This window comes from Ambystoma mexicanum, chromosome 3p (genome assembly GCF_040938575.1).
Source record: "Ambystoma mexicanum isolate Mex_15411 chromosome 3p, UKY_AmexF1_1, whole genome shotgun sequence".
NCBI classification, from domain to species: domain Eukaryota; kingdom Metazoa; phylum Chordata; class Amphibia; order Caudata; family Ambystomatidae; genus Ambystoma; species Ambystoma mexicanum.
Window position 1 is genome coordinate 223,603,069 of NC_090925.1, and position 26,315 is coordinate 223,629,383.

Below are 26,315 nucleotides of genomic sequence, written 5' to 3' on the forward strand. Positions count from 1 at the left end.
GGAAGTCCAGCAAGAGAACAATGAGATTCGAGATGGGTGAACCAACATGAGTCATGTGAGTCTAAAGGTCAAATCAAAGCATCAGCAACAAGGCCGTGATGGTGTCACCATAATGTGTCAATACAAACTCCCACAATGGGTAGGGAGGTATTGTTGATGCAGGGGGGGTTAGCAGGAGAGGGCTGACTTGGGGGGCAGCAAGATGAAGGATTTAATCATACAAGCATCCCATGTACCGAGCAGGGGGGAAGCAAATTACGCGAGCCAGGCTGCGTTAGACAACTTGCACAATTTACTGTGCCACGGAGCACCTATCCACACCCCAGCATCGGAGAAGTTGGTGTTGCCTGATGATGGTGGGGATAGCCTGTGGGGACAGATGGAATAAAAACATGTTGGTGCATGATTGCCTGCTGTGTGGGGAGGGGTTCAGGCCCTGGATCCTCCTAGTCCAAACAGGTTCAAACAAGAATTGCCCTTTTCTTTGTCTGCCCTTCACTTCGGACAACAGTAAGAAATGCCCTTGATCTTAGAGTTAAGAGCAGGAAGGAAGAGGCAGGGCTAAGAAGGTGGGTGGGGCTTAGGCCAGATGACCTAGATCCACTTGCACCTGCTCCCGAGCTGCAAAGAAAAAGAGGCTGGAGGGCTCCTTAAGTAGGGAAAAATAGTGGCAACCAGGAAGGCACCCGTTGGGCGGGGCTTGCTAAGTGGGGAAAAAAGCGGCAACCAGGAACGCACCAGGTGGGTGGGGCTTAGGCTAGGTGACCTAAATCCACTTGCACCTGCTCCCCAGATGTTAATGGTTGGAAAACCTACTCTATAACCATTAACACACTCTTAACAACCAACAGAAAATGCAACATGAAACCTTCTTAATTTTTCTAAATTCCTCAGATCCCCCAGTTCAAATATACTCAGTACTGCTTCAGGAACAACAACAAAAATATGAAGATTTAAGGTGGTAGGTTAATCAAGCTGCTGTTGTCACCCTCTGGAATACCCTGCCAGTTACCCTCAGAGCTGAGGGCACCTTTTTGAGATACAGGAAGCAATTAAAACATCCCTTTTCTGAAGAGCTTTTATTCCTGGTTGTCTTTTTACCCTCCTCCTCTCTATCTCTTGCCCTTGATCTCCTCTTGCTACTGCCAAACCTAATGTGAGGTGTTTGACCATCCTCACAGTGGGTGCACGCTCACCTGGTGTAACGCTCACCTTGTTGGTCCACGGGGGTGCCTCTCGAATAGCTGGAATGCTCTCGGGAACCCTTTGCCTGTCCTGGGACCTGGATAATCGAGGGATGACTCTGGAAGACAGGGGGGGGGGGGAGATAAGCTTCGGTCCTTTCCTTGCAACCCACCTCCCGGGATCCCCTCGCAGTTCCCCAGGGAATGTCTCTCACCTGGTTCTCTATAAAGGTGCGCTCTCCGTCCTGCCATGCTGGGCAGGGGCGCGTCAAAAAATGGCACCGTTCCGCCGAGTTTCTTCACTGGTGAGGGCCAGAGTTCAGACCGGCTGCAACTCCTTCTTTCAGGTAAGTCTTTCTGGCGAAAGCAATGTCTGTTAGATGCAAGCAAGTCCTTAGTTGAATTTGCAATATTGTCTTCTCGCTTCTTGTTGCAGGTGGCAAGCGCTGCGGTAGAAGTCGAAGCCTGGTTAAGACAGGTAAGAAGAACACCAAGCGGCGCTGGGAGTGTCCTAGCAAATGGCTAACCTGTGATTTTGGTTTTGTTCTGTAGGTCGCGAGGACCTGGAGGAGGATGTTTCCCAAGAGTCCAACGAGAAGAAGATGTCTTGAAGATGTTGGCCTTCCGGGCGACCAGTGGAGCTGGTAAGGATGGCGATGAATCTTGCCTCGTATGATGTTGAAACCGATGAGTGCTGCTAAGTAGGTAAGGATGGTGATGGTTCTTGCCTTGGAAGAGTTCAACACCGATGGATGCTGCAGAGCAGGTAAGGGCAGGATCAGATGAGCGTCACGCTGCTAGGCAGAATAACGTGAAGCGCGTGCCCTTGATCGGGCGTGGTTTAAATAGCAAGGCAGTATCCCAGGTGTCTTTGGGGCGGGCCCCACCCTAAAGGCTAGACTGCAGAGTGCAGTTCTCCAGTATTCCGCATGGGGGCGGCCAGGCTTGTATTTTGTTCAGAGAAACCCGTCCCAGCAAGCGTCTCCTATGACAACAGCGCAAGGACTGGCTCTAAGGCATCCGAGGGGATCCGAAATAAGGTCCTTAGGGCCCCGTGAGCCCTTGGTGGGGATAAGGTCATGACAGTACTCCCCCCTAAGGCCCCCCTCAAGGTGGTTCTCTGGCCAGGTCCTGGCTTGGAGGGAAACGTCCGATGGAAACGCTGGAGCAAGCACAGGGCATGAACATACTCACTAGGTTCCCACGTCCTTTCCTGAGGTCCATATCCTTTCCAATCTACTAGATAGTAGAGTCTTGATCTCACCCACTTGGAGTCCAGAATGTCCTTCACCTCTTACTCCGGTTCCCCCTGAATGACAACTGGTTCGGGGGGAGCAGTTACACGGGTCCCCGCCCTAACTGGTTTCAGGAGAGATACATGGAACACTGTGTGTATCCTCATATGGTCTGGTAGAGTCAGTTTCGCGGCTGCTGGATTAATGATGGCCTCAACCGGGTATGGTCCCAAGAACCGGGGATTAAATGTTCGTGTTCCTTTGATTGGTACATGCTTGGAAGCAAGCCACACTAAATCTCCCACCTGATAACTAGGGGCTTCAGAGCGATGCTGATCCGCGCATCTTTTCTGGCGTGCCTTAGCATGTCGTAGGTGCTCCTGAGCTTTGGCAAAGGCTTGAGTGATGGTGGTGTGTGGAGTCTCGATTGCAGGCATTTCCAGGGTTGTAGGGATGTGGAGTTCGGAAGTGCGCAGATGTTGTCCATAGATCGTGAAGAATGGTGTTTGCCCTGTGCTGCTATGTAGAGAATTAGTATACGCGTACTCTGTGAACCATAGAAGTTCCTTCCAGTCCCCTTCACCCTGGTGCAGCATGCAGCTTAAGTATTGTTCGAGAGTTTGATTCGTTCTCTCTGTTTGGGCGTCAGTCTGTGGGTGATGGCTAGTGGACAGCCGGATGTCTATCTGGGCCAAAGAGCAGCATTTCCTCCAGAAGCTAGACACGAACTGGGACCCCCGATCTGATATTAGGGCTGACAGGAATTTGTGTAGGTGTATTATGTGTTCCAGGAAGACTTTGGCGAGGACAGAAGCAGTCAGAAGACCCTTGAAGGGGAAGAAATGGGCCATTTTAGAAAATAAGTCCACAATCCCCAGGATGGTATTGAAGCCCTGATATGGAGGGAGGTCGGTGGTGAAATCGAGTGAGAAAGTGTGCCATGGGGCTGGGGGAATGTCCAACGGCTGGAGAAGCCCGACAGGGCTCTGCTTGCTAGACTTGTTTTGGACACAGACACCACATGAAGACACAAACTCGGTTACATCCTTGCGCCAAGTTGGCCCCCTGTAGTTCCGTTGTATCTTTGCTAAGGTTTTGGCGATTCCTGGATAGCCCTCCATTAGGGAGTCATGGTGCTTGGAGATGACCTGTCCTTGTAGTTCCTTCACGGGAACGAATAGCCGATTTCAGTAGTACGGCAGTTGATTCCTGACACTATAGTGCTCTCCCGTAGAGGCCCACTCTTGTAGCTGCTCCTGGGTGAAGACCTGTTGAATTTCGTATAATAGTTCACTCTGGGTCACGTTGGTAGTAATACCTTGTACTCTATTCTCCGGTATGGTGGCATGTGTGCCATGTCATCTGTACCCATGCGGGAAAGAGCGTCAGCCTTGCCGTTTTTGGCCCCGGGTCAGTACATGATCACAAAGTTATATTCTGCGAAGAAAAGGGCCCAGCGTAGCTGCCGAGATGATTGAGCCTTCGCTCCTTTCAGGTACTGGAGCCTCCTGTGGTCAGTTATTACAGTGACGGTGTGCCAGGCCCCCAGCAGTTAGTGTCGCCAGGCTTTAAAGGCTGCCTTAATGGCCAATAACTCCTTATCGGTGATGGCGTAGTTGAGCTCCGCAGGCGTGAACTTCCGAGGCCAAAAGGCCACCGGGTGCAATTGGCCTGTGAAAGGGTCTTTTTGGGACAAAACCGCTCCAATGGCCAGGCTGGATGCATCGGTTTCCACAATGTAGGGAAGTTCTGGACGCGGATGTTGCAAAATTGGGGCCGAGGTGAACCTGGTCTTGAGTTCTTGAAAGGCTTTTTCTGCTTCTTCGGTCCAGTTAAAGGTCTTGTTGCATTTTCTGAGCAACAAAGTAATTGGGTGCACAATTTGGGAGAAGCCCGGGATGAACGGTGGTAGAAATTCACAAACCCCAACATGCTTTGGACTCCCTTAACCGAAGTGGGGGCTGGCCAATTGAGGACTGCGTCCACCTTGTGAGCGTCCATTCGTATGTCTTGGGGGGAAAGAACAAAACCCAGGAATTCCACCTCAGTAACATGGAACGAGCATTTCTCGAGTTTCGAGTACAGATGGTGTTCGTGAGGTTTAGCCAGGACCGCCCGCACATGCTTAATGTGTTCTTGTTTATACGTAGAGTACACCAGAATGTCGTCGATGTACACAAGAGCACAGGTGTCGATAAGTTCTCGGAGGACGTTGTTCATAAAGTACTGGAACGCAGCAGGGGCGTTGCATAGGCCGAATGGCATTACTTGATACTCAAACGGGCCGTATTTGGTACGGAAGGCCGTCTTCCACTCGTCCCCTTCTTTAATGCGCACCAGGTGGAACGCCCCTCTCAGGTCCAGTTTGGTGTAGATTTTGGCCTCCTTGACCTGGTCCAGTAACTCCTGAATCAAGGGTAGTGGATAGCGGTTTTTAATGGTCACCTGGTTTAAAGCACGATAGACTATGCACGTTCTTAAATCACCTTCTTTTTTCGGAACGAAGAATAACGGAACTACGGCCGATGACTTGGACGGAGGGATGTACCCATTGGCCAGGTACTGCTTCAGGTACGCCTTCAGGTGCTGATTTTCGGGCTCTGTGAGCGCGTAAATGCGCCCACATGGAATCTGGGCTACAGGTAGCAGGTCGATTTGACAGTCGTAAGGTCTGTGGGGAGGCAACATGTTTGCCTGCTCCTTCTGGAAAACGTCTTGGAAATCTTGGTAGTAAACTGGCAGGGTTGCTACCCCTCTGAGGGCATGGGCCAATCCCTCCCGCACCGGGGAACTTGCAAGCTTTGTTTTCCGCCCTTTCGCCTAACAAGTATGCGTACAGCTTTGGGCAAAAACCAGTTTGCGCGTTCGCCAGTTGATTCGAGGGTTATGGGCAACCAGCCATGGCATTCCCAGAATCAGCCGGAACTGGGGATCTTTGATCAGGTCAAACACTATAGTTTCGTAATGCCCATCTTCGCACAGGAGGGTAAATTCAGTGGTGCACTCTGACACAGGACCCGAAGCAATTTCGGTACCATCAACTGTGGTTACGGTTTCTGCGGTTGGCTTGGAGCACAGGACAAGGCCCATCTTTGCTGAAAGGTCTCGATCGATATAGTTCCCCACCGCTCCGCTGTCGAGGTAGGCTCCCAACGAATGTATATTCGACAACTGTTGGTGTGGAAAATCACTGGTAGCGCAAAATGGGAGCTCTGAAGCTGGATTTCTTCGCTCGACAATTGGACCCCTACAATTGCCGGGCTCGGCCATTTCCTGATTCCTCTTCGGGGTTTTCCTTGTCCGTGGCACCGACGGTTCGTCTGGTGGGCTTGACCGGGCATTCCTTTAAGAAATGGCCTGCTTTCCCACAATACAAGCACAATTGCATCTCCCTCCTTTTGTCCCGTTCGGCTTTGGTTAACGGGGGTCTGACCCCTCCTATCTGCATGGGTTCACTGGTTCTGTCGGAGCCCCGTGGAGCGTGATCCTTGAGGCGTACGAATAGGGGGCACAAGTCTGATTTTCCCCGTTCGCTCTTCCTATCTTTTAGTCGACGATCCAACTGGACTACCACACTAATGAACTCGGCACAATCCCGGGGTGGGTCCACCACTTGGGCTAAGATATCCTTTGACTCCCCACGAAGACCCCGGTGGAATAACGTAGTCTGTTTATCCTCAGGCCAATCTGCCTCAACCACCAGTCGATTTAACGTCGCTATGTAGGTCAGCAGGTCCTGGTTCCCTTGACGAAGAGACAAGAGTTTGTTATCTAGGGCCTGCCCATGGTGGCGTCAGGCATAAAGTTTTTCCAGCTCCCGCTGAAATCCATCAAAGTCTTGAAGCAGAGGGTCATTCCGGCTAATGAATAGGACTGACCAGTCAGCTGCACTCCCGCTAAGGTAGGATAACACAAAAGCCACACGTGCCTGATCCGTAGGGAAGGCCCCAGGCCTGCACAGAAAGTGGAGGTGACATTGGTTCATGAAGGTGGCGTATCACCGGGGATCTCCCGCAAACCGTTCCGGAGGGGCCAGTGGCACAGCCCCTGGGAGGTTAATCTGAACCGGATTGCTTGCGGTAGCCGGGGTGGACTGGCCAACTCCAGGCAACAGGGCTTGTCCTGCTTGTGACTGAAGAAGTTGCCTCCCGAGATCCTCCGTCCTCTCCTTGGCAACAATCAACTCCCTTCATAACGCATTGGTTTCATGCCGCGCAGAATGAACCTCCGCGCGCAACTGCCCCAATAACTGGGCTAACTGGTCTGTTTCCGAAGTTTCCATGGTAGACGCCCAGGTGGATGATTTAGTTAGGGCTTCACGTTCTGTAACGCTCACCTTGTTGGTCCACGGGGGCGCCTGTCGAATAGCTGGAATGCTCTCGGGAACCCTTTGCCTATCCTGGGACCTGGATAATCGAGGGACAACTCTGGAAGACAGGAGGGGGAGATAAGCTTCGGTCCTTTCCTTGCAACCCACCTCCCCGGATCCCCTTGCAGTTCCCCAGGGAATGTCTCTTACCTGGTTCTCTATAAAGGTGCGCTGTCTGCCCTGCCACGCTGAGCAGGGGCGCGTCGAAAGGTGGAACCGTTCCACCGAGTTTCTTCACTGGCGAGGGCCAGAGTTCAGACCGGTTGCAACTCCTTCTTTCAGGTAAGTGTTTCTGGCGAAGCAATGTCTTTTAGATGCAAGGAAGTACTTAGTTGAATTTGCAATATTGTCTTCTCGCTTCTTGTTGCAGGTGGCAAGCGCTGCGGTAGAAGTCGAAGCCCGGTTAAGACAGGTAAGAAGAACGCCAAGCGGTGCTAGGAGCGTCCTAGCAAGTGGCTAACCTGTGATTTTGGTTTTGTTCTGTAGGTCGCGAGGACCTGGAGGAGGATGTTTCCCAAGAGTCCAATGAGATGAAGATGTCTTGAAGATGTTGGCCTTCCGGGCGACCAGTGGAGCTGGTAAGGATGGCGATGAATCTTGCCTCGGATGATGTTGAACCCGATGAGTGCTGCTAAGCAGGTAAGGATGGCGATGGTTCTGCCTTGGAAGAGTTTGAAACCGATGGATGCTGCAGAGCAGGTAAGGATGGCGATGGTTCTTGCCTTGGATAAGTTCGAAACCGATGGATGCTGCAGAGCAGGTAAGGATGCCGATGGTTCTTGCCTTGGATAAGTTCAGAACCGATGGAAGCTGCAGAACAGGTAAGGATGGCAATGGTTCTTGCCTTGGAAGAGTTCGACACCAATGGATGCTGCAGAGCAGGTAAGGGCAGGATCAGATGAGCGTCACGCTGCTCGGCAGAACAACGCGAAGCGCGTGCCCTTGATCGGGTGTGGTTTAAATAGCAAGGCAGTATCCCAGGTATCTTTGGGGCAGGCCCCACCCTGAAGGCTAAAACGCAGAATGCAGTTCTCCAGTATTCCGCATGGGGGCGGCCATGCTTGTCCTTTGTTCATAGAAACCCCGTCCCAGCAAGCATCTCCTATGGCAACAGCGCCAGGACTGGCTCCAAGGCATCCAAGGGGATCCGAATAAGGTCCTTAGGTCCCTGTGAGCCCTTGGTGGAGATAAGGTCGTGACACATGGGCTTTTTTTGAAATTTTAAATGAAATTGAATGTTGGTAGATAATCCTCTGGAAAATCTGTGGGGCTAATCTGCACACATTTTCCTATGCCACCTCACTACATACACATAGACCCGTGTACTCTGGGTTGAAAAAGCCTACACCCCTGTCATATTTATCAGGATTTCTTCTCTCCAGAAAGGGCGGGCCAAACCTTCCCTCTGCCAGGGTCAGCCTAATTAACTAACTAGGTTGTAATGGAGTGGGATAGGATCACCGTAGAGCAGTGCAGACTGGCACTCAATGAGAAGAAGCAGGCCAACAGATCCACGTCTAGCAAAAGCAGCGGTAGTGGCTCAAGCCAGGGTGCCTGGGATAAACCTTGGTGCCACATCCCCAAAGGCTTAGTGCAGGTTTACGAGGTGGGGAAGAATATTTTGGACTGGTTTGAACTGCTCAGGTTTGCTTTTCAGCTGCAGGAGTTGGAAGAGGTACTGTGGGGTGCAGTCCTAATTAGTTGCTTAACGACACCAATGACTTATGCAATTCTTCAGTAAATCTCAGAGGAAAGGCCCGTTTATGGGAGCATGAAAGTGTTTATGGGAGCATGAAAGCGGCTCTCTTTAGGAAGTTCTTCTAAAACCCCTGACCAATATCTCAAGAGCTTCAGAGAGCTCGGATCCTACTTTAGGTTCTAGGGATTCACTGACTTCAGAGTTGCCTGGCGCTGCCCAGGAACCTGAGGTGGAGGACCAGGTGAGTGCAGATTTGAAGGGTCTGCCCAAGCTGGATGAGTTTGCATCAGCTGGGGGCCCAGATCAGACTGACTTCTTCAAAGCCCAGAAAGATTGTCCCACTCTGACAGGTCTGTGGAAGTAGGCAGAGGAGCAGGCTAAGAGCGAGGCCCGTGGACTGGGAGGATGAACTCCTTTACAGTGAGCTAAAAGACTCTGAGGATGAGGGCACCAGAAAGAAGGTTGGTGATTCCCCAATACCACAGAAAGTTCCTTTTGGATTTGGCTAAACAAATTCCTTTAGCGGGTCACTTGGGAGTCACTAAGACATTGGACCGGTTGTCAGCAAACATTTACTGGCCGCAGTTCGGCGTAAAAGTTAAGGAATTTTTCTGGTACGGCACAACTTGTCAGACTTCTATCAAGTGAGGTGGTGCCACAAAGGCCCCCTTAATTCTACTACTCATGGGTGGGCAGCCATTTGAGAGAAAAAGCATGGATATTGTGGGTCCTTTAGATCCTCAAATCAGCTCATGAAACAGAAACATCTTGTTGGCGGTGGACCACACCACAAGATAACCTGAGGCTGTCCCTCTGAGGAGCATCAAAGCCTGCGTGGTTGTGAAAGCTGTGATTGGGATATTCTGCCTTTTTGGATTCCCCAGGGAAGTCGTTTCTGACAGGATCAAACTTCATATCAGTGTATATGAAGGTTATGTGGGAAGAGTGTGGAGTCACCTGACGGTTCTCTAAAGGCTTCCATCCACAAACAAATGGGCTAGTTGAGTGGTTAAAGAAGACCCTGAAAGGCATGATGGATGGCTTTGAAGAGCACATGGGTAGTAAATGGGATATTCTCCTGCCTTGCCTTCTCTTCGCCGACAGGGAGGAGCCACAGAATGGAGTAGTGTTTAGCCTCTTTGAGCTTCTGTTTGGACACCCTGTACAAGGTCATGGTATTAGTGACGGATGGAGAGACTGAGCAGGAGACCGATCCCTTCCCAGACCTCTGGCAACTGAAGCCACAGAGGGGTCAGTTGAAGGTGTGAACCTTGCAACAGACCTGTCAGAACTGCAATTGAAAGGCTGTTGCCGTTTACTGGGAACGTTTGCCAGTCTGTTTTCACGGACTCCAGGTCACGCAGATTGGTGCACCCATGATGTGAACACTGGAGACAGTAAGCCGGTGAACAGTAGGATTCACTGGATGTCCGATGAGGTCAGGGACACCATCACGAAGGTCGTTTCCAAGATGCTGTCACTATGAGTGATTTCGAGTGAACTTTAGTGTTTCCTATTTAGACCACATTGGGTCTCACTATCAAGGCCAGAAACTAGTGCAGGGGACAGTGACTTACATAGGCCATCTGGTTGGTGGAGGTAAGAAACAACCTCTCTAAGTGAATGTACAGGCTGTGAAGTCTTGGGACATCCCCACCACACAGACACAGGAGAGCGCTCACTGGGTACTACAGTCGTTCATCAAGGGGCATGGTACAATTGCCATGCCCCTGAATGATGTATCTTCAGAGAAATGGCAAAGAAGGTAACTTGGATCCTCGCCTGTCAAACCTCCTATCCGGATTTGAAGAATGGATTGTGCAGGGCCCCAGTTCTGAAAGTAACAAACTATGGTCAGGAGTTCATTATCCAGAATGATACCTCTGATTTTGGGATTGGGGCAGTGTTAGCGGGGTACAGCAGCCTGTCAACTACATTAGCAGGCGATTGATGAAAAGGCAAAGGAACTGGGCCATCACTGAAAAAGAGGCTTTCACGGTCATATGGGCCATAACGAAGCAGAAACCCTACATCTTTGGGTCAGACTTAATGATCTAGACAGACCACTGACTTCTTTGATGGTTAATGGCCATGCAAGGGGAGCACCCTAAGCTTTTGCGTTGGGCCATTTCCCTACATGGATTAGATATGGACATCCAGCACAAGCCAGGCTCCAGGAATAGAAATACAGATGCCTCAGCCGGTACCTTTGCGTTGATGTTATGTTATGTTATGTTATGTTACCATATCTTGTAAAGTGCACGGTTGCCCTAAGGCATCATGGTGCTGATGATAAACCAGACCTTCAGTAGGGTGATGGTTCACATGTTGAGGCTGGGGGGCATGTGAGGAATTCTTCCATCCGCACGGTGGGGGTGCACACACCTGGGCTTCTTCAGAACTTTTAAATGAAATTGAATGATGGATGATCAACCTCTGGAAAATGCGTGGGGCTAATCCGTACACATTTTCCTATGCTCACTGCATGACATACACGTTGACCTGTGTACTCTGAGTGGACACAGCCTACAGGCGCAGACACCCTATCATATTTAGTTGGGATCTGACAGGTGGAGTAGACAATGCATCTCCAGAAAGGGGAGGGCTAAACATTCCCCCTATCAGGGCCAGCCTAATTAACTAATAAAAGGCTCCATGATCCACTCTGTCCTATTGTTGATCCCTGTAGCTGGTGGCAACACTCACATACTAATCAGAGTTTCATTCAAATAGGGATACATATGAGACAGGAAACCCCAACACCTTTTCATATACACTGTGTCAACCTGAAACCAGCTCCTGCACTCAGTATTGATTGACAGTGAAATGTAATATCTGGGACTGCGTGTTTACCGTAGTCATCCCTGCTGGGTGACACCATTCAGAAGGTACGAGAGTGTAGTTTGGTGGAGCCAGAGAGGCTGATCTCACTGCACCTTTAAGGGAGACCGGGCACTTTAATCAGGAACTACAGAGAGCTCCATTAACCACAGAGACTCTTTGATTCACAACAGGCAGGACGATGGATGGGACTTAGTAGTACATGTTTTCACCCCTTTATCTTTTCTATTGCAAAGCACTCTGGTTATGACCTTACGCATACAGGAGATTGTTGGTGCGGACTGTGAGAAACATAAGGGTGCTCTCCTGAGTAGGAGCCAGGAATTCCTTATCCAGGTGGCCAGGACACAGCCATCGCTTTTGGATCCAGTTCCCTTGGGTGGACCAATGGGGGAGGATCACTTGGGTAGGGGAAACTGGGGTCATGCTCGGGAAAACACCCCACGTGAGGTGTGGTATGACATAGGGGAAGAATATGAGGAGGACCAAGTCTCTGATGTTTTTATAGGTAACTCTAGATCAACCCCCCTTCCATGCAATGAATCTCCCTTCCCTGTATCCAACAACCCCTCCACATCTGGTAAACCTATTAGGTATCCACACCTTACGCCCATGGGAAACTTCATCTCCCAGAATCCCAGCTGTCATGTTGTCTACTTGAGCACTCCCAGTCATTCTCCTCACCGTCCTTCTGATTATTATTTCCCGAACTCCCAGTCTGTTTTAACCAAACATCACTGTTCCCACAATCCATCTTGTTCATTTCAAGATAATAATCCCGGTCATTCCTGCTTTTTCCACAAATCCTACCCCTTAGGATATCCGGAAAGTCTACCACCCCTCTTTTAATACAAACACTTTCTCACACCGTGAAAGACAGCGGACTAAAACCAAAGCCGTTTACCTGATCTGTCCCAACACATGGATCAGGCAAAGTCAGGCAAATTAACAATAAGCACACACACCTGACAGCCCTTTACCTTCCCCGCATGGATAAAAGGCAGAGCATGAAAGCACAATTTGAGCAAGGGCCAAACCATACGAGGAGACAGCTACACCAAACCAGCAGTTCAAAAGGAGAAGAAAGGCAGTGAGGCCTTAAAGAACGACAAATGGGGAGTTACCCTTGCCTTTTTCAACTCACGCCTGTGAATACTCTGAAAAGGAAATCGTAAGACTGGGAGTTGCAGCTGGTGTGAGAAGAAACAGATGACAATCGTACACAGAGGCCTCCTGCATTGATAACACAGGCAGACAGGCACGCTGACTACTGTGGTACTATCCTTGACTCCAGAAATCAAAGAAGCCAACTGGTTCAGCACAGCCATTGATTCAGAGGAACCTGATATCAATCCGAACTGTGTTGAGCCCAAGGTTGCAAGTAGCAACTTTTTGAACGCAAAGAATTTGCAAGAGACAGACATTGTAGTTGGTGTTTAAACTTTAAAGAAAGCCAAGTTTAAGGTCCAGGTGCAGAGGGGTACGGCACCATGTGGGTGCTCATTCAAAAAGACTCTGAACGGGACCTGTTTTGAAACTACAACAACCACAAGGCCCTAGGAAAGGGTGGCGTGAAACATCAGAGTGGTCCTACAAGGGTCACGCCAAATTCTTAGCACAAACAAAAGTCTCGGACCTGTTGCCAGAAGTAATCCAGTGGAAGGGAACCCTGCTTTCCAATAAGATTGTGAACTGCAGAATAAGACAAGTGTGTATCCAACAGAGGGATGCCGAAAGAAAGCTGGGAGATGGAAAACCCTGCTTTCTGATGAAAACGTCCAAGACATGAACTGTGTTTAAAATTCCATGAACTGTGTTAAAGAAAGGCTGTAGTGAACCCGACGAAGGGAGGTCCAAGATGAGAGAATTGTGATAAAACAGAGTGAACTCTGAACAGTGTGTGACAGCGTCTATATGACCCCAAAGGAGTGGTACCAAACGAAAGTGAATCCTGCACCGTAATAAAGCAAGTTGAACTGTGTATCTGACACAAGTGAACCGGGCCGAGGGTTCAAAAGGATATTGAGACTCTAAAAAACTGTATAATGCACTTGAAAGGCCTTAGTGAACCCGACGGAGGGAAGCCTGAGTTGCAAGGAGGATTCGAGGTGGTAGAGGGAGATCCTAGCGGCGAAGAACAATCGCCTGAGGTGCAAGATCACAGAGAGGACTTTTGCTGGTTTGTTTATTACTTTGAATCAGCACTCCTTCTAAGGCAAGAGACGTTTGCAGGAAAGAGACTTAGCCTCAGAAAGTTTTTGATATCGATGCACTGGAACTGTGAACCTCCGCCTGACGAGGCCCAGGAGTGTGCTGTGCTCAGAAGTCCCACCATGTCCCGTGCTTAAAACATGGGGAAGGGAGACCCAGCCCTACCATCCTGACTAATCATTTTATGAACACTCCTTTCTTTTCTGGTGAACTTTATCCCACACTCTTGCTTGTAATTTAGAAGGATTGGCAATAGGGGTTATTTTAGAATAGGCCCTTTTTATTTGACAATAGCCACTAGACTGCCTTATTATTATTTGATGGTCGTAGCTTGCTCCCATCTTAGATTTAGGTTTAGAATAGGCATTTTATCACCCACTATAAAGTTCATTAGAAACCCTTGAACTGTGAACATTTGTGTCAGTCGTTACTGTTGCCACCATGAGTTCCTTACAGGACCCATGATTGGTTCATTAAGGTAGTGTTAGTCTACACAAATTCATGTGGCCCATTTGGCTTTAAACGAGGGCTGAGCCCTTCGTTTGGAAGATGATCTGATGGCTTCACCAGAAGCAGAAAGAAGAGCTCATCATTGTACCCTGACTGAAGGTACAGTCTGCCTTACATCTTCCGGCAGTGAAGGAAGGCCAGAACCTCCAAGAGGGAAGCAAGATCCCTCCCCTACACATCTCCCAGGGAACAGAGGGAGATACCAAATTTAGAGGACTCTCCAGCAGCTCCAGACCCAGTACCCAGTATGCACACAGTGTGGCATGCTAGGCTCTGCAGCAAGCTTCCTAACGAGGTAGTGCTAGAGAGTCTCTGAACCAAACCAAAGACAAGGCAGATGCCCGAAACACTCTCCTCAGCATTGGGCCGTCCACCTTAAAGGACGACACATGCCCAGTGAATAAGCTAGAAGTGCCTCAACAAACATCTACCGACGTTCGCCTTAAATTACTTTTCCGAGCCAGTCGAGACCCTCGAGATGAAACTGTTGTTACGCCGCAGTCGCTAAAGCCATCTGCGAGGCCTCAACCAGTGCTTCAGAAATGCCAACCAGCACTGAGACAACTATTACTGACTCTGAGCCACTGTGTACGCTAGCCTGCAGCTGTCCATCCAGCTTTGCTTGCAAAAATGCCTGTATCCTTGAACTGTTTTCATTATTTACTATACCGACTACTCTCCTGTCAGTATCCAGAGTGCATCCCTTTTCCTTCTTTGAAACTGTCTGTCCTCTGCATTCCTTTGCAGGATGTCTTGTATTTCATAGTGTGCTTGAACTGTCTGTTGTGATAATAATAAAGTAGATATTTTTACACAACCTCACCTAGACAGTCCCTTTTATCATTGGGTAATAATTGTATTTTCGCTGTGTTCCAACAATCCACGACCTTTTGGAGATAAGCCTGACGTTCCATCCACGTCACCAAAATTGGACAAGGAGGTTTATAATTTGCTTGTGTTTCCAATCTTTTTGGATGCCTTCTGGTGTGGGGCTGATTGATGGTTTAGAATCTGATATTCATCCGTGGACTACTGGTGCCCCGGAAGATAATGTGTCACTATTAGGCATACATAGGTCGGATTAGCCCCTCTTCCCACCTAGAATGAAAACAAACAACCTCAAGCTTGATTCCTCTAGTATGTTCATGTACTGGCCCACATTTCAAGCTGTTCAACTCTTATTCAGGTCTGAATCCGTCATGATATGACACTAGGGACCTTTGGGTCAAGGCAGCTGAGTTTGCACTTACCTGTTGCCAGATGAATGTCTCCGGTGACTGGATGGTTTAGTACTCTTTTGCAGTTGCCTCAATATTTATGTGTACTCTTTGCAAATAAACTTTTGCCCTCCCCATTACAATGTACTGCTCTGGAAAGCACCAAGGACTGCAGCTGATCAGACCTTGTTTACCCCCTTCCGCCTTGTTAAGAGCCTCCTTGTCCCCATGTCCCCTTGAAGGTGTTAGAATCCAAAGTTTGCACCGGGTGCTCCTTATGAATTGAAAATACATGAATACATACATTCATTATCAGTAAAAATAGAATTACACCGAAACACAAATAGAAATGCCTGTTGCATGAAACACACTACCAGGAGAACCATGGGGACTGCCACATCCAAACACACAAGCCAGCTTGCCCATGGCGCACCGCCCCAAGAAACCAGCGACCCTGAGCTCAGAGCTATCAAACTTGAATGCACATTATTTCAACAGGAAAAACCACTGACCTGTTACGTAAACTCTATGTTATAGCAAAGGGATGCACGTTACAATCACCTAACCCCCCAAATTGAATGGTTGTATTATTCATTGCAAACATTGTCCCCCAATATTTTCCCTGAACTCCTAAAAAATGTGTTCTCAACTCAAACATTTTCTCTGAAAGAAGCTAAAAACAAGCTATTCGGCAACTTCAATAACACTTAGAATAAAATCGTCTCCTGGGCAATTGGCAGTTTGAGTGTGATGCTGTAAGAGGTTTGGAGCCTGTCACGGGTGAATATAAGCTCCCAAACTGCCAGCAACTGGCCACAGTCCTTCCAGCAAGATGCTGTCACTGCTAATGCCATCCTGATAACTTGTGGCGGTGTCCAGTTATAATGTTGACTGCAAAAAGTCGAATGCAAAAATGTGGAAAAGAAAAATGTTTAAACAAATGCAAATGTGTTTTTTTTATTTGTATGTTTTTGTGGGGTCTAGTTGGTAAAAATAAACAGGGGGTTAGGAGGGAAACTACATTTAAAAAAAAAAAACACATTCGAAATGTCTTTTTCTACATTTTTTTTCCCGACATTTTTGCAGTCGACATTTTCACTATAAACCCTTGTGGCACATAACCAGCTCTGCTCCAGAAATGCATCATTTGTGCAGACAGTGTAGTCCTTTTTCAGTCTCTTAGAGGTGAGAATAACTCTTGGTTGTATGACTGGCAACTGAACCAACCCATGTCGGAGTTGCATCTGTTGTTTAGTGTCGGGCATATGTTCTGCTCATTATTTCAGCTGAACTCATTTTGGGACCACAGAATGCTTAAACACCACAACAAAATGAACATACTTTTTCAGATACTAGTCATTCTTATTCAAACTCTGCCTCAATGTTGCATGCAAACGTTGTTGCTCCAACTAAGTTGTCTTCACAGCCCTTTAACTATGCATTTCTAGTTCTCGTAAGACAATTTAAAAAAGTTGAGTTCACTTTGGTTTCTTGAGACATGGATGTGCAATCAGTGCTCTATGTCATTGAAGAACCTGCCCTAACCAAGTTGCTGTCACACTTTCAGCTCTTCAACGACCGGGCAATTAACATGACCATAAAATATCTGATCAGCGGGCCTGGTGTGGATGAGTTTCCTGAACCTGGATTGTTCTCTGTCGATGACGCCACCGGCGTAGTCTACGTCCATCGCACCATCGACCGCGAGGTGACACCGATGTTCACGGTAAGTCTGAAAATGTCGAAGATTGTGTACCCACCTCTCACTGAGATATTCACATGAAACATGACACTTTCAGTGCATTGTATGATTACTCTTGTTTGGCTTTTAGGTCCAATTCAGATCCCTTTGTTGGACTATGACTCATATCTACTAAATAATTGTATAGGCTGCCCCACCTCTAATAAACAGGGTGCCCGGACCCTCCATATTGGGAGCTCATACTTGAACATGAAGCTTCATCATGCAACTTTATGATCGGAATTTGAAACAGTTAGCATTCTTGGACGAGCTCCTGTGTAATGCTAACAAGCGTACTACATCATTCACATGTTACTCTGTAAATCCTAACTAAGCTCCCAACGATTGAAGAACAGTACCCCTATATCTACGTACAGGGGATCTTCCCAAGATGCTTTGCCCGACATTATTGGAGGACTGCATCCTTCTTTTGAGTTGGTCACTGATATCCAGTTTCTTTGATATGATATGATAATATGATATGGCATTTATAACGCGCCTATATACAAGTGATTTAAGGCGCAACAAGGCAAGGGAGGGGGAACAGAGGGTGGACCGAAACAACGATCTTACTAGACCAAGTGACAGGTTGCCTTTGCAAGACGCCACTGGTATAACATTACTATGGCGACCATGACTTTTTCATCCCTTCCTCAATACCTTTGGCGAACACATGTGACTGCTGGATTTTTGAATGCAAGAGAGTGTCAGTTGTATAAAAATGATTAATTGCATTCCAAAAACAATAAAATTGGACGATATTTTAAATAATATCTTGAAAGATTATAATTATGAATTGGTGTGCTGCTTTCAAATGCATGTGTGCCTTAGCTCCAATTCCCCATCATAACTGCTGCAGATACAGGTAGAAATCAATGGCTTTCCTTGTGCGCACATTTAAAGTTCATGAGAGATGCTCTGGCACTCTTCGATGATAGTGGTGGCCCTCTTTGATGATAGTGGTGGCCCTGTCAGATGATAGTGGTGGTCCTCTTTGATGATAGTGGTAGCCCTCTTCGATGATAGTGGTGGCCTTCTTGGATGATAGTGGTAGCCCTCTTGGATGATGGTGGTGGTCCTCTTCGATGATAGTGGTGGCCCTCTTTGATGATAGTGGTGGCCCTCTTGGATGATAGTGGAGCGTGGCTGAGCGTGGAGAGTGGTCGCCGGTGGCCTGAGGGGAACAGCAGGCCTGGAAAGCCCTGCCTGGGCCTCCGTGAGTGTTTATTTTTATTGTATAAAAAAAGTTTGTTTCTTCGCGCTCCTAGCACAGTGTTTGGCCTGCTCCTGCTCCCCCCTCCCACTTCCTGGTCTTCCTCTCCCTCCCCGCCTCTCTGCCCGCCCACCCCCCCTCTGATTGGCTGTGTGCCTGCCTCCCCTCTGGCCTACTTGACGGCCGTTCCCCCCGCTCGCTTCTTTCTACAGCTGAGCGTGGAGAGCGGTCGCCGGTGGCCTGAGGGGAACAGCAGGCCTGTGAAGCCCTGCCTGGGCCTCTGTGAGTGTTTATTTTTATTTTATAAAAAAAGTTTGTTTCTTCGCGCTCCTAGCGCAGTGTTTGGCCTGCTCCTGCTCCCCCCTCCCACTTCCTGGTCTTCCTCTCCCTCCCCGCCTCCCTGCCCGCCCACCCCCCCCTCTGATTGGCTGTGTGCCTGCCTCCCCTCTGGCCTACTCGACGGCCGTTCCCCCCGCTCGCTTCTTTCTCCAGCTGAGCGTGGAGAGCGGTCGCCGGTGGCCTGAGGGGAACAGCAGGCCTGGGAAGCCGTGCCTGGGCCTCCGTGAGTGTTTATTTTTATTGTATAAAAAAAGTTTGTTTCTTCGCGCTCCTAGCGCGGTGTTTGGCCTGCTCCTGCTCCCCCCTCCCACTTCCTGGTCTTCCTCTCCCTCCCCGCCTCCCTGCCCGCCCACCCCCCCCCTCTGATTGGCTGTGTGCCTGCCTCCCCTCTGGCCTACTCGACGGCCGTTCCCCCCGCTCGCTTCTTTAACCAGCTGAGCGTGGAGAGCGGTCGCCGGTGGCCTGAGGGGAACAGCAGGCCTGGGAAGCCCTGCCTGGGCCTCCGTGAGTGTTTATTTTTATTGTATAAAAAAAGTTTGTTTCTTCGCGCTCCTAGCACGGTGTTTGGCCTGCTCCTGCTCCCCCCTCCCACTTCCTGGTCTTCCTCTCCCTCCCCGCCTCCCTGCCCGCCCTCCCCCCCTCTGATTGGCTGTGTGCCTGCCTCCCCTCTGGCCTACTCGACGGCCGTTCCCCCCGCTCGCTTCTTTCTCCAGCTGAGCGTGGAGAGCGGTCGCCGGTGGCCTGAGGGGAACAGCAGGCCTGGGAAGCCCTGCCTGGGCCTCCGTGAGTGTTTATTTTTATTGTATAAAAAAAGTTTGTTTCTTCTCGCTCCTAGCGCGGTGTTTGGCCTGCTCCTGCTCCCCCCTCCCACTTCCTGGTCTTCCTCTCCCTCCCCGCCTCCCTGCCCGCCCACCCCCCCCTCTGATTGGCTGTGTGCCTGCCTCCCCTCTGGCCTACTCGACGGCCGTTCCCCCCCGCTCGCTTCTTTCTCCAGCTGAGCGTGGAGAGCGGTCGCCGGTGGCCTGAGGGGAACAGCAGGCCTGGGAAGCCCTGCCTGGGCCTCCGTGAGTGTTTATTTTTATTGTATAAAAAAAGTTTGTTTCTTCGCGCTCCTAGCGCAGTGTTTGGCCTGCTCCTGCTCCCCCCTCCCACTTCCTGGTCTTCCTCTCCCTCCCCGCCTCCCTGCCCGCCCATCCTCCCCTCTGATTGGCTGTGTGCCTGCCTCCCCTCTGGCCTACTCGACGGCCGTTCCCCCCGCTCGCTTCTTTCTCCAGCTGAGCGTGGAGAGCGGTCGCCGGTGGCCTGAGGGGAACAGCAGGCCTGGGAAGCCCTGCCTGGGCCTCCGTGAGTGTTTATTTTTATTGTATAAAAAAAGTTTGTTTCTTCGCGCTCCTAGCGCAGTGTTTGGCCTGCTCCTGCTCCCCCCTCCCACCTCCTGGTCTTCCTCTCCCTCCCCGCCTCCCTGCCCGCCCACACCCCCCTTCCTCTCCCTCTGCCTATAACCTCCCCCTCCTGGGCAGCCCTCTGCCCGGCAGCCCCCGCGGCTAAGGGCCCCAGGCCAAGGGCGACTCCTACAGTGCGGCTCCCTGTGTGTCTGCAGGTGTCCGCAGGGGACGCCAGGCGCCAGTTCCACCTGTTCTCCGTTCCCTGGCCCACCCGTCCTACGCCTGGTTACATGGGGCCTTGCCTCACTGTATTCACAGTTGAGGTAAACTAGGGTGTTTTTCTCCCCTCGCAGGATTCTCAAACTTAGGTGGCCCGGTACCTAATACGCTTTACTGTTTGCTCTGAACTGTGGTAAACTAGGGTGCTTTTCTCCCCTCGCAGGATTCTCAAACTTAGGTGGCCCGGTTCCTAATACGCTTTACTGTTTGCTCTGAACTGTGGTAAACTAGGGTGCTTTTCTCCCCTCGCAGGATTCTCAAACTTAGGTGGCCCGGTACCTAATACGCTTTACTGTTTGTTTGCTCTAATTGTGGTAACTTGTGCTTGCCGCTCACTTCCTGTCTGCGTGCTCTCGTTTCGTCTGTCTCCCCCCCCTCCCCTCCCTTCTACCCCATGGTGCTCTCTGTCTCGCCTATCTTCTCTAACTGCTTCTCCATTGACTATCCTGCTCTCCTCACTAAATCTGGTAGGAAAAAGTTTAAAAAGGACATCCTGGTCTCCAACCCAGGCCTCCCTATCGCTGACACCTACACTAATGCCTGCTCTAAGGAAACTCTCACTGACATCCTCTTTTTCGTGCCTTCGCCTGACCTATGGACCCTTCATATGGTCTCTGTGCTCTCTCCTTTCTCCTCCTCTCCCATTAATGGTGGCACCCGTTGGGATGTCCTCTTGGCCCCCTTCCGCTCCTCTAAGGCCATCATTAATGTCTACGCTAATGGGACCGTCTTGGTCCAAGGCCCTCAGGCCAACCTTCACCTCTTCGATAGACGCTTCCCACACCTCATCAACTTCCTCTCCTCTCCTGCTGTCCCCCCTCCTCTATCCTTGGCTACCTTGCCTCTACCCTCCCTCCCTGCCGCCTCTCGTGCTCCTTCTTCACCTCCTTCTTCAATATCTCCGCAGGGTGTACCTCTGATCTGTACCCCTCCCCGGAAGTTCTTCAAGGATGGCAGCCTTCTCCACATTGCCACTCTAAACACTCGCTCTGCCATCAAGCACTCCTCCGATATCTGTCACCTTCTTGAGGAACTGGACCTCGACGTCCTTTGTCTCACTGAGACATGGTTCACAGCCAGCTCTGCCACCAGCTTTGACACACTCCTACCTGACGGTTACAAGATCCTCTCCATGCCCAGGCCTAACCGTGCAGGGGGTGGTGTTGCCCTTATCTTCCCTGAGTGGATTCCTGCCACTGTCACTCCTACGCAGACCTACTCCTCTTTTGAATGTCTTGTCTGCCGACTCTCTCTCTCTCCTAGCCATTCCCTTACCGTGGCTACTATCTATCGGCCACCTGGTCAGATTTCCTCCTTCCTCTCTGAGTGGGCTGACCTCTCCTCACTCCTGTCCTCAACCACTAAACTCCTCTTTCTTGGCGACTTCAACATCCACCTTGATGCCTCCAGTCCCCCCACTGGTCTCTTTCGTGACCTCTGCGACTCTCTCTCACTCTCTATTCTCCCGTCTGGGCCTACTCACTCTGCTGGGCACACTCTTGATGCTCTGATCTCTTCTGACCTTCCCCTCTCCGTCCCTCTCTCCACTCCTCTCTCCTGGAGTGATCACTTTCTCCTATCCTCCCACCTCACCCTCCCTACCCCACAGGCACTGCCACCCACCTTCTCGGTCATCCGACCCATGAAGCGTGTGTCAGTTGAGGCTTTCGCTGCTACCTTCTCGCCCCCCCTGCCCCTTCGGCTGACTCCCACCCTGACACAGCCCTCTCCATGCTCCACTTGCTATATCTGTTACTCTTGATATCCTTGCCCCCGTCATGAGAATCCGCCTGAAGCCCAAAGCCAAATGTAACTCCTGGTATGACTCGGATCTCGTCACCCTAAAACGCAAGTGCAGGGTTGCCGAGAGGAAATGGCGTGCATCATGTTCATCCTCTGACAAACTGGCCTGCCGCCTGCTCCAAAGGCAGTACCGGCTCTCCGTTCTCACCAAGAAGAGAGCCCTTATCCAAGCCCGCATCTCTGCGGTATCAAACAACTCCGCCGAACTCTTTAAAATCTGCAAGGAGCTGGCCAACCCTGTTGCAGTCTCTACCTCTCCTGCCCCCTCCCAGGCCCTCTGCACTGCACTGGCCTCTCACTTCATCTCAAAAACTCAGGACATCCTGTCCTCGCTCTCCTCCTTTCACCTCCCTCCCTCCCTTCCCGGCTCTTCCTCTGGCCCTTCTGCAGTCACCCCTCCTCCCTCTTTCTCTGCCTTTCCACCTTTCTCTGCTGACGAGGTTTCCAGACAAGTCCGATCAATGAAAGTCTCTTCTAAACAGGTTCACCCCTGTTCCTCCAAAACTATCAAGGACCACATCGACTCCCTGGCTCCCTCCCTGGCTGACTTTTGCAACCACTCCTTCGCCTCTGGAGTCTTCCCTTCCCCCCTCAAGCACTCCCTTGTGCACCCTCTTCTCAAGAAACCCTCTTCTGACCCCTCCTGCCCTGCTAACTATCGCCCTATCTCCATCACTCCCTTCCTGGGCAAGCTCCTGGAGAAACTGGCCATCTCCCAGCTTAACCTCCATGCTGAATCTGTTGGTAGTCTTCATGACCATCAATCTGGCTTCAGAGCTGCCAGAGGCACGGAAACTGCTCTCCTGAACATCCGTGAAGACCTGCTCTTGAACCTCGACTCCAACACTCCGTGTGTTCTCATTCTGCTCGATCTCTCCTCTGCCTTTGACACTGTCAACCATGCCATCCTGCTCAACCGTCTCCGGGAATACCTGGGTATCACTGGTCAGGCTCTGGCGTGGCTGACCTCTTTCCTTTCAAATCGACCCTCCCAGGTCCAACTGGGGTCCCTCCTCTCCGACATCTTTTTCTCCACCTGTGGTGTCCCCCAGGGATCTAATCTCTCTCCCTGGCTGTTCAACCAGTATCTGGCACTCCTTGCCCACCGCATCGCCACTCTCTGCCCTAATTTCCAGTGCTATGAGGACGATACCCAGCTCATTTTCAGGCTACCCTCAGCCTCCCCCTCTCCTTCCCTCATCACTGACTGTCTGTCTGCTATCCAAGAATGGTGTGCCGCCAATGACCTCTGCCTTAATGCCAGTAAGACTGAGATTCTACTCATCGGTACTCCCACTCCCTCCTTCCCTGCAGCTCTCTGGCCTGCCTCCCTTGGCCCCCTACCTGCTCCTACCTGCAAGGCAAAAAACCTTGGGGTCATCTTCGACTCCACACTCTCCTTCTCTCCTCATATTTCTGACGTCGCCAAGAGGTCACACTACCAGCTGCACCTCCTCAGAGGTATTCTTCCCTTCCTCTCCTTCCCCCAGAAGCTCACTGTCTCCCGAGCCCTGGTTCTCTCGAAGCTGGATTACTGTAACAGCCTCTTTCTTAATCTGCCTGCCTCAACTCTCCGCCCTCTGCAACTCATCCAGAACAGAACTGCGAGACTTGTCCTTGGCCTCAAGCCCAGGGATCGTATCTCTCCAGGACTGAAATCTCTACACTGGCTCCCAGTGGCTGCGAGGATAAAGTTCAAAACCCTCTGCATTGTCCACAAGGCCTTCTGGGGCCTGGGTCCTAAATACCTTCAACTATCTCTTCCCAAATATCTTCCTTCCCGAGCCCTTCGCTCATCCGCCTCCAACTCCCTCAGGGTCAGCCGCTTCTCGAAGCAACGAGCTGGGGGTAGATCTCTCCCCGCGGCAGGGGCCTCCCTCTGGAACAGCCTTCCTGCCTCCCTGAAACTCGAGGAGAACCATCTCCGGTTCCGGAAGCACCTCAAAACCTTCCTTTTTGCTTCTGCTTTCTCTCTCCCTCTCCCCTGCTGAACAGCTAATATTCTTCACTAAAACTGCACTGATCCTGCAACTGGACCTCTCTAAACGGCCTCGGCCCTGGGCCCAGCCACTCTCCACTTGCACTGATGCCCTGGAACCCCTCTGCACTGCGGGACTGTCTCTGTATCCCTACAGCCCCCCCCTTCCCCAGCACTTGTTCTGCACTTACCTTGCACTTGCCACCAGCTGGCCCTATTTAATTATTACTTTACGCCACTTACCTTGTACTGCACTTCCCCCCCTCCCCTTCCCCTTGCACTTTTCCCCCTCCCCCACCCCTGCACTTGCGCGATCTGAATGACACCTGGCCTAGTAGGATCGTTGTCTGTCTCCCCTTGTTCCTCCCCTCCCTGCCTCATCGCGCCTTGAAACACCTGTGTATAGGCGCGTTACAAATACCATATCATATCATATCATATCATATCATACCCTCTTTGATGATAGTGATGGCCCTCTTTGATGATAGTGGTGGCCCTGTCAGATGATAGTGGTGGTCCTCTTTGATGATAGTGGTAGCCCTCTTTGATGATAGTGGTGGCCTTCTTGGATGATAGTGGTAGCCCTCTTGGATGATAGTGGTGGTCCTCTTTGATGATAGTGGTGGCCCTCTTGGATGATTGTGGTGGCCCTCTTGGATGATTGTGGTGGCCCTCTTTGATGATAGAGATGGCCGTCTTTGATGATAGTGGTGGCCCTCTTGGATGATAGTGGTGGCCTTCTTTGATGATAATGGTGGCCCTCTTGGATGATAGTGATGGCACTCTTTGATGATAGTGGTGGCCCTCTTTAATGATAGTGGTGGCCCTGTCGGATGATAGTGGTGGCCCTCTTTGATGATAGTGGTGGCCTTCTTGGATGATAGTGGTAACCCGCTTGGATGATAGTGGTGGTCCTCTTCGATGATAGTGGTGGCCCTCTTTGATGATAGTAGTGGCCCTCTTGGATGATAGTGGTGGCCCTCTTTGATGATAGCAGTGGCCCTCTTGGATGATAGTGGTGGCCCTCTTTGATGATAGTGATGGCCCTCTTTGATGATAGTGGTGGTCCTCTTGGATGATAGTGATGGCCCTCTTTGATGATAGTGATGGCCCTATCTGATGATAGTGGTGGCCCTCTTGGATGATAGTGGTGGACCTCTTTGATGATAGTGGTGGCCCTCTTGGATGATAGTGGTATGTGGAGTACTGGAGACACAGTTTGGAGACTATGCCCCAGATTATTCAAGGGCTACAGATACGGGAGTCCAGTGGGCAAAGCCTTGTGCACCTCTAACTGAGTGTGCCACAAGCTCAAAGCTTCCATCTAGGGGCATCCAAAACCTTCTATTTAGGGTATTTCCATATATTTTCCCATTGCCTACTCCCACTCCAGCAGCTTTACACATGTAAGCATTACAACATAAGTAAAAGGTCCCTAGTCATGAGGAGGCCTGGATTGGGTTCAGCATAATGTGACTTTACCATTAACAGACTTTGATTAGGAACCTATGACTCCAGCTGGAGAAAGGCATTTACAATTGAATTCCATTATTGTCCATACAGTGAGAACACCTATGGCAGTACATTGTCACAGGGAGCATCCTTACTCGCTCATCCACTTATTGCCATTTAAAGTTCATGAGAGATGCTGTGGCACTCTTCGATGATAGTGCTGGCCCTCTTTGATGATAGTGGTGGCCCTGTCAGATGATAATGGTGGTCCTCTTGGATGATAGTGGTGGCCCTCTTTGATGATAGAGATGGCCCTCTTTGATGATAGTGGTGGCCCTCTTGGATGATAGTGGTGGCCTTCTTTGATGATAATGGTGGCCCTCTTGGATGATAGTGATGGCACTCTTTGATGATAGTGGTGGCCCTCTTTAATGATAGTGGTGGCCCTGTCGGGTGATAGTGGTGGCCCTCTTTGATGATAGTGGTGGCCTTCTTGGATGATAGTGGTAACCCTCTTGGATGATAGTGGTGGTCCTCTTCGATGATAGTGGTGGCCCTCTTTGATGATAGTAGTGGCCCTCTTGGATGATAGTGGTGGCCCTCTTTGATGATAGCATTGGCCCTCTTGGATGATAGTGGTGGTCCTCTTGGATGATAGTGATGGCCCTCTTTGATGATAGTGATGGCCCTCTCTGATGATAGTGGTGGCCCTCTTGGATGATAGTGGTGGACCTCTTTGATGATAGTGGTGGCCCTCTTGGATGATAGTGGTATGTGGAGTACTGGAGACACAGTTTGGAGACTATGCCCCAGATTATTCAAGGGCTACAGATACGGGAGTCCAGTGGGCAAAGCCTTG

At 50.4% G+C, this 26,315-nt stretch overlaps 1 protein-coding gene across 1 annotated transcript in view; it reads left to right on the forward strand.

Annotated features, from left to right (window-relative positions):
• Positions 1-26,315, forward strand: part of CDH26 (cadherin 26) — a 551,648-nt gene that overhangs the window by 239,575 nt on the left and 285,758 nt on the right. Inside the window, exon 3 of the mRNA XM_069650706.1 lies at positions 16,834-16,992. Within this exon, the coding sequence (XP_069506807.1) occupies positions 16,834-16,992 (159 nt within the window). The remainder of the gene's footprint in view (positions 1-16,833; positions 16,993-26,315) is intronic.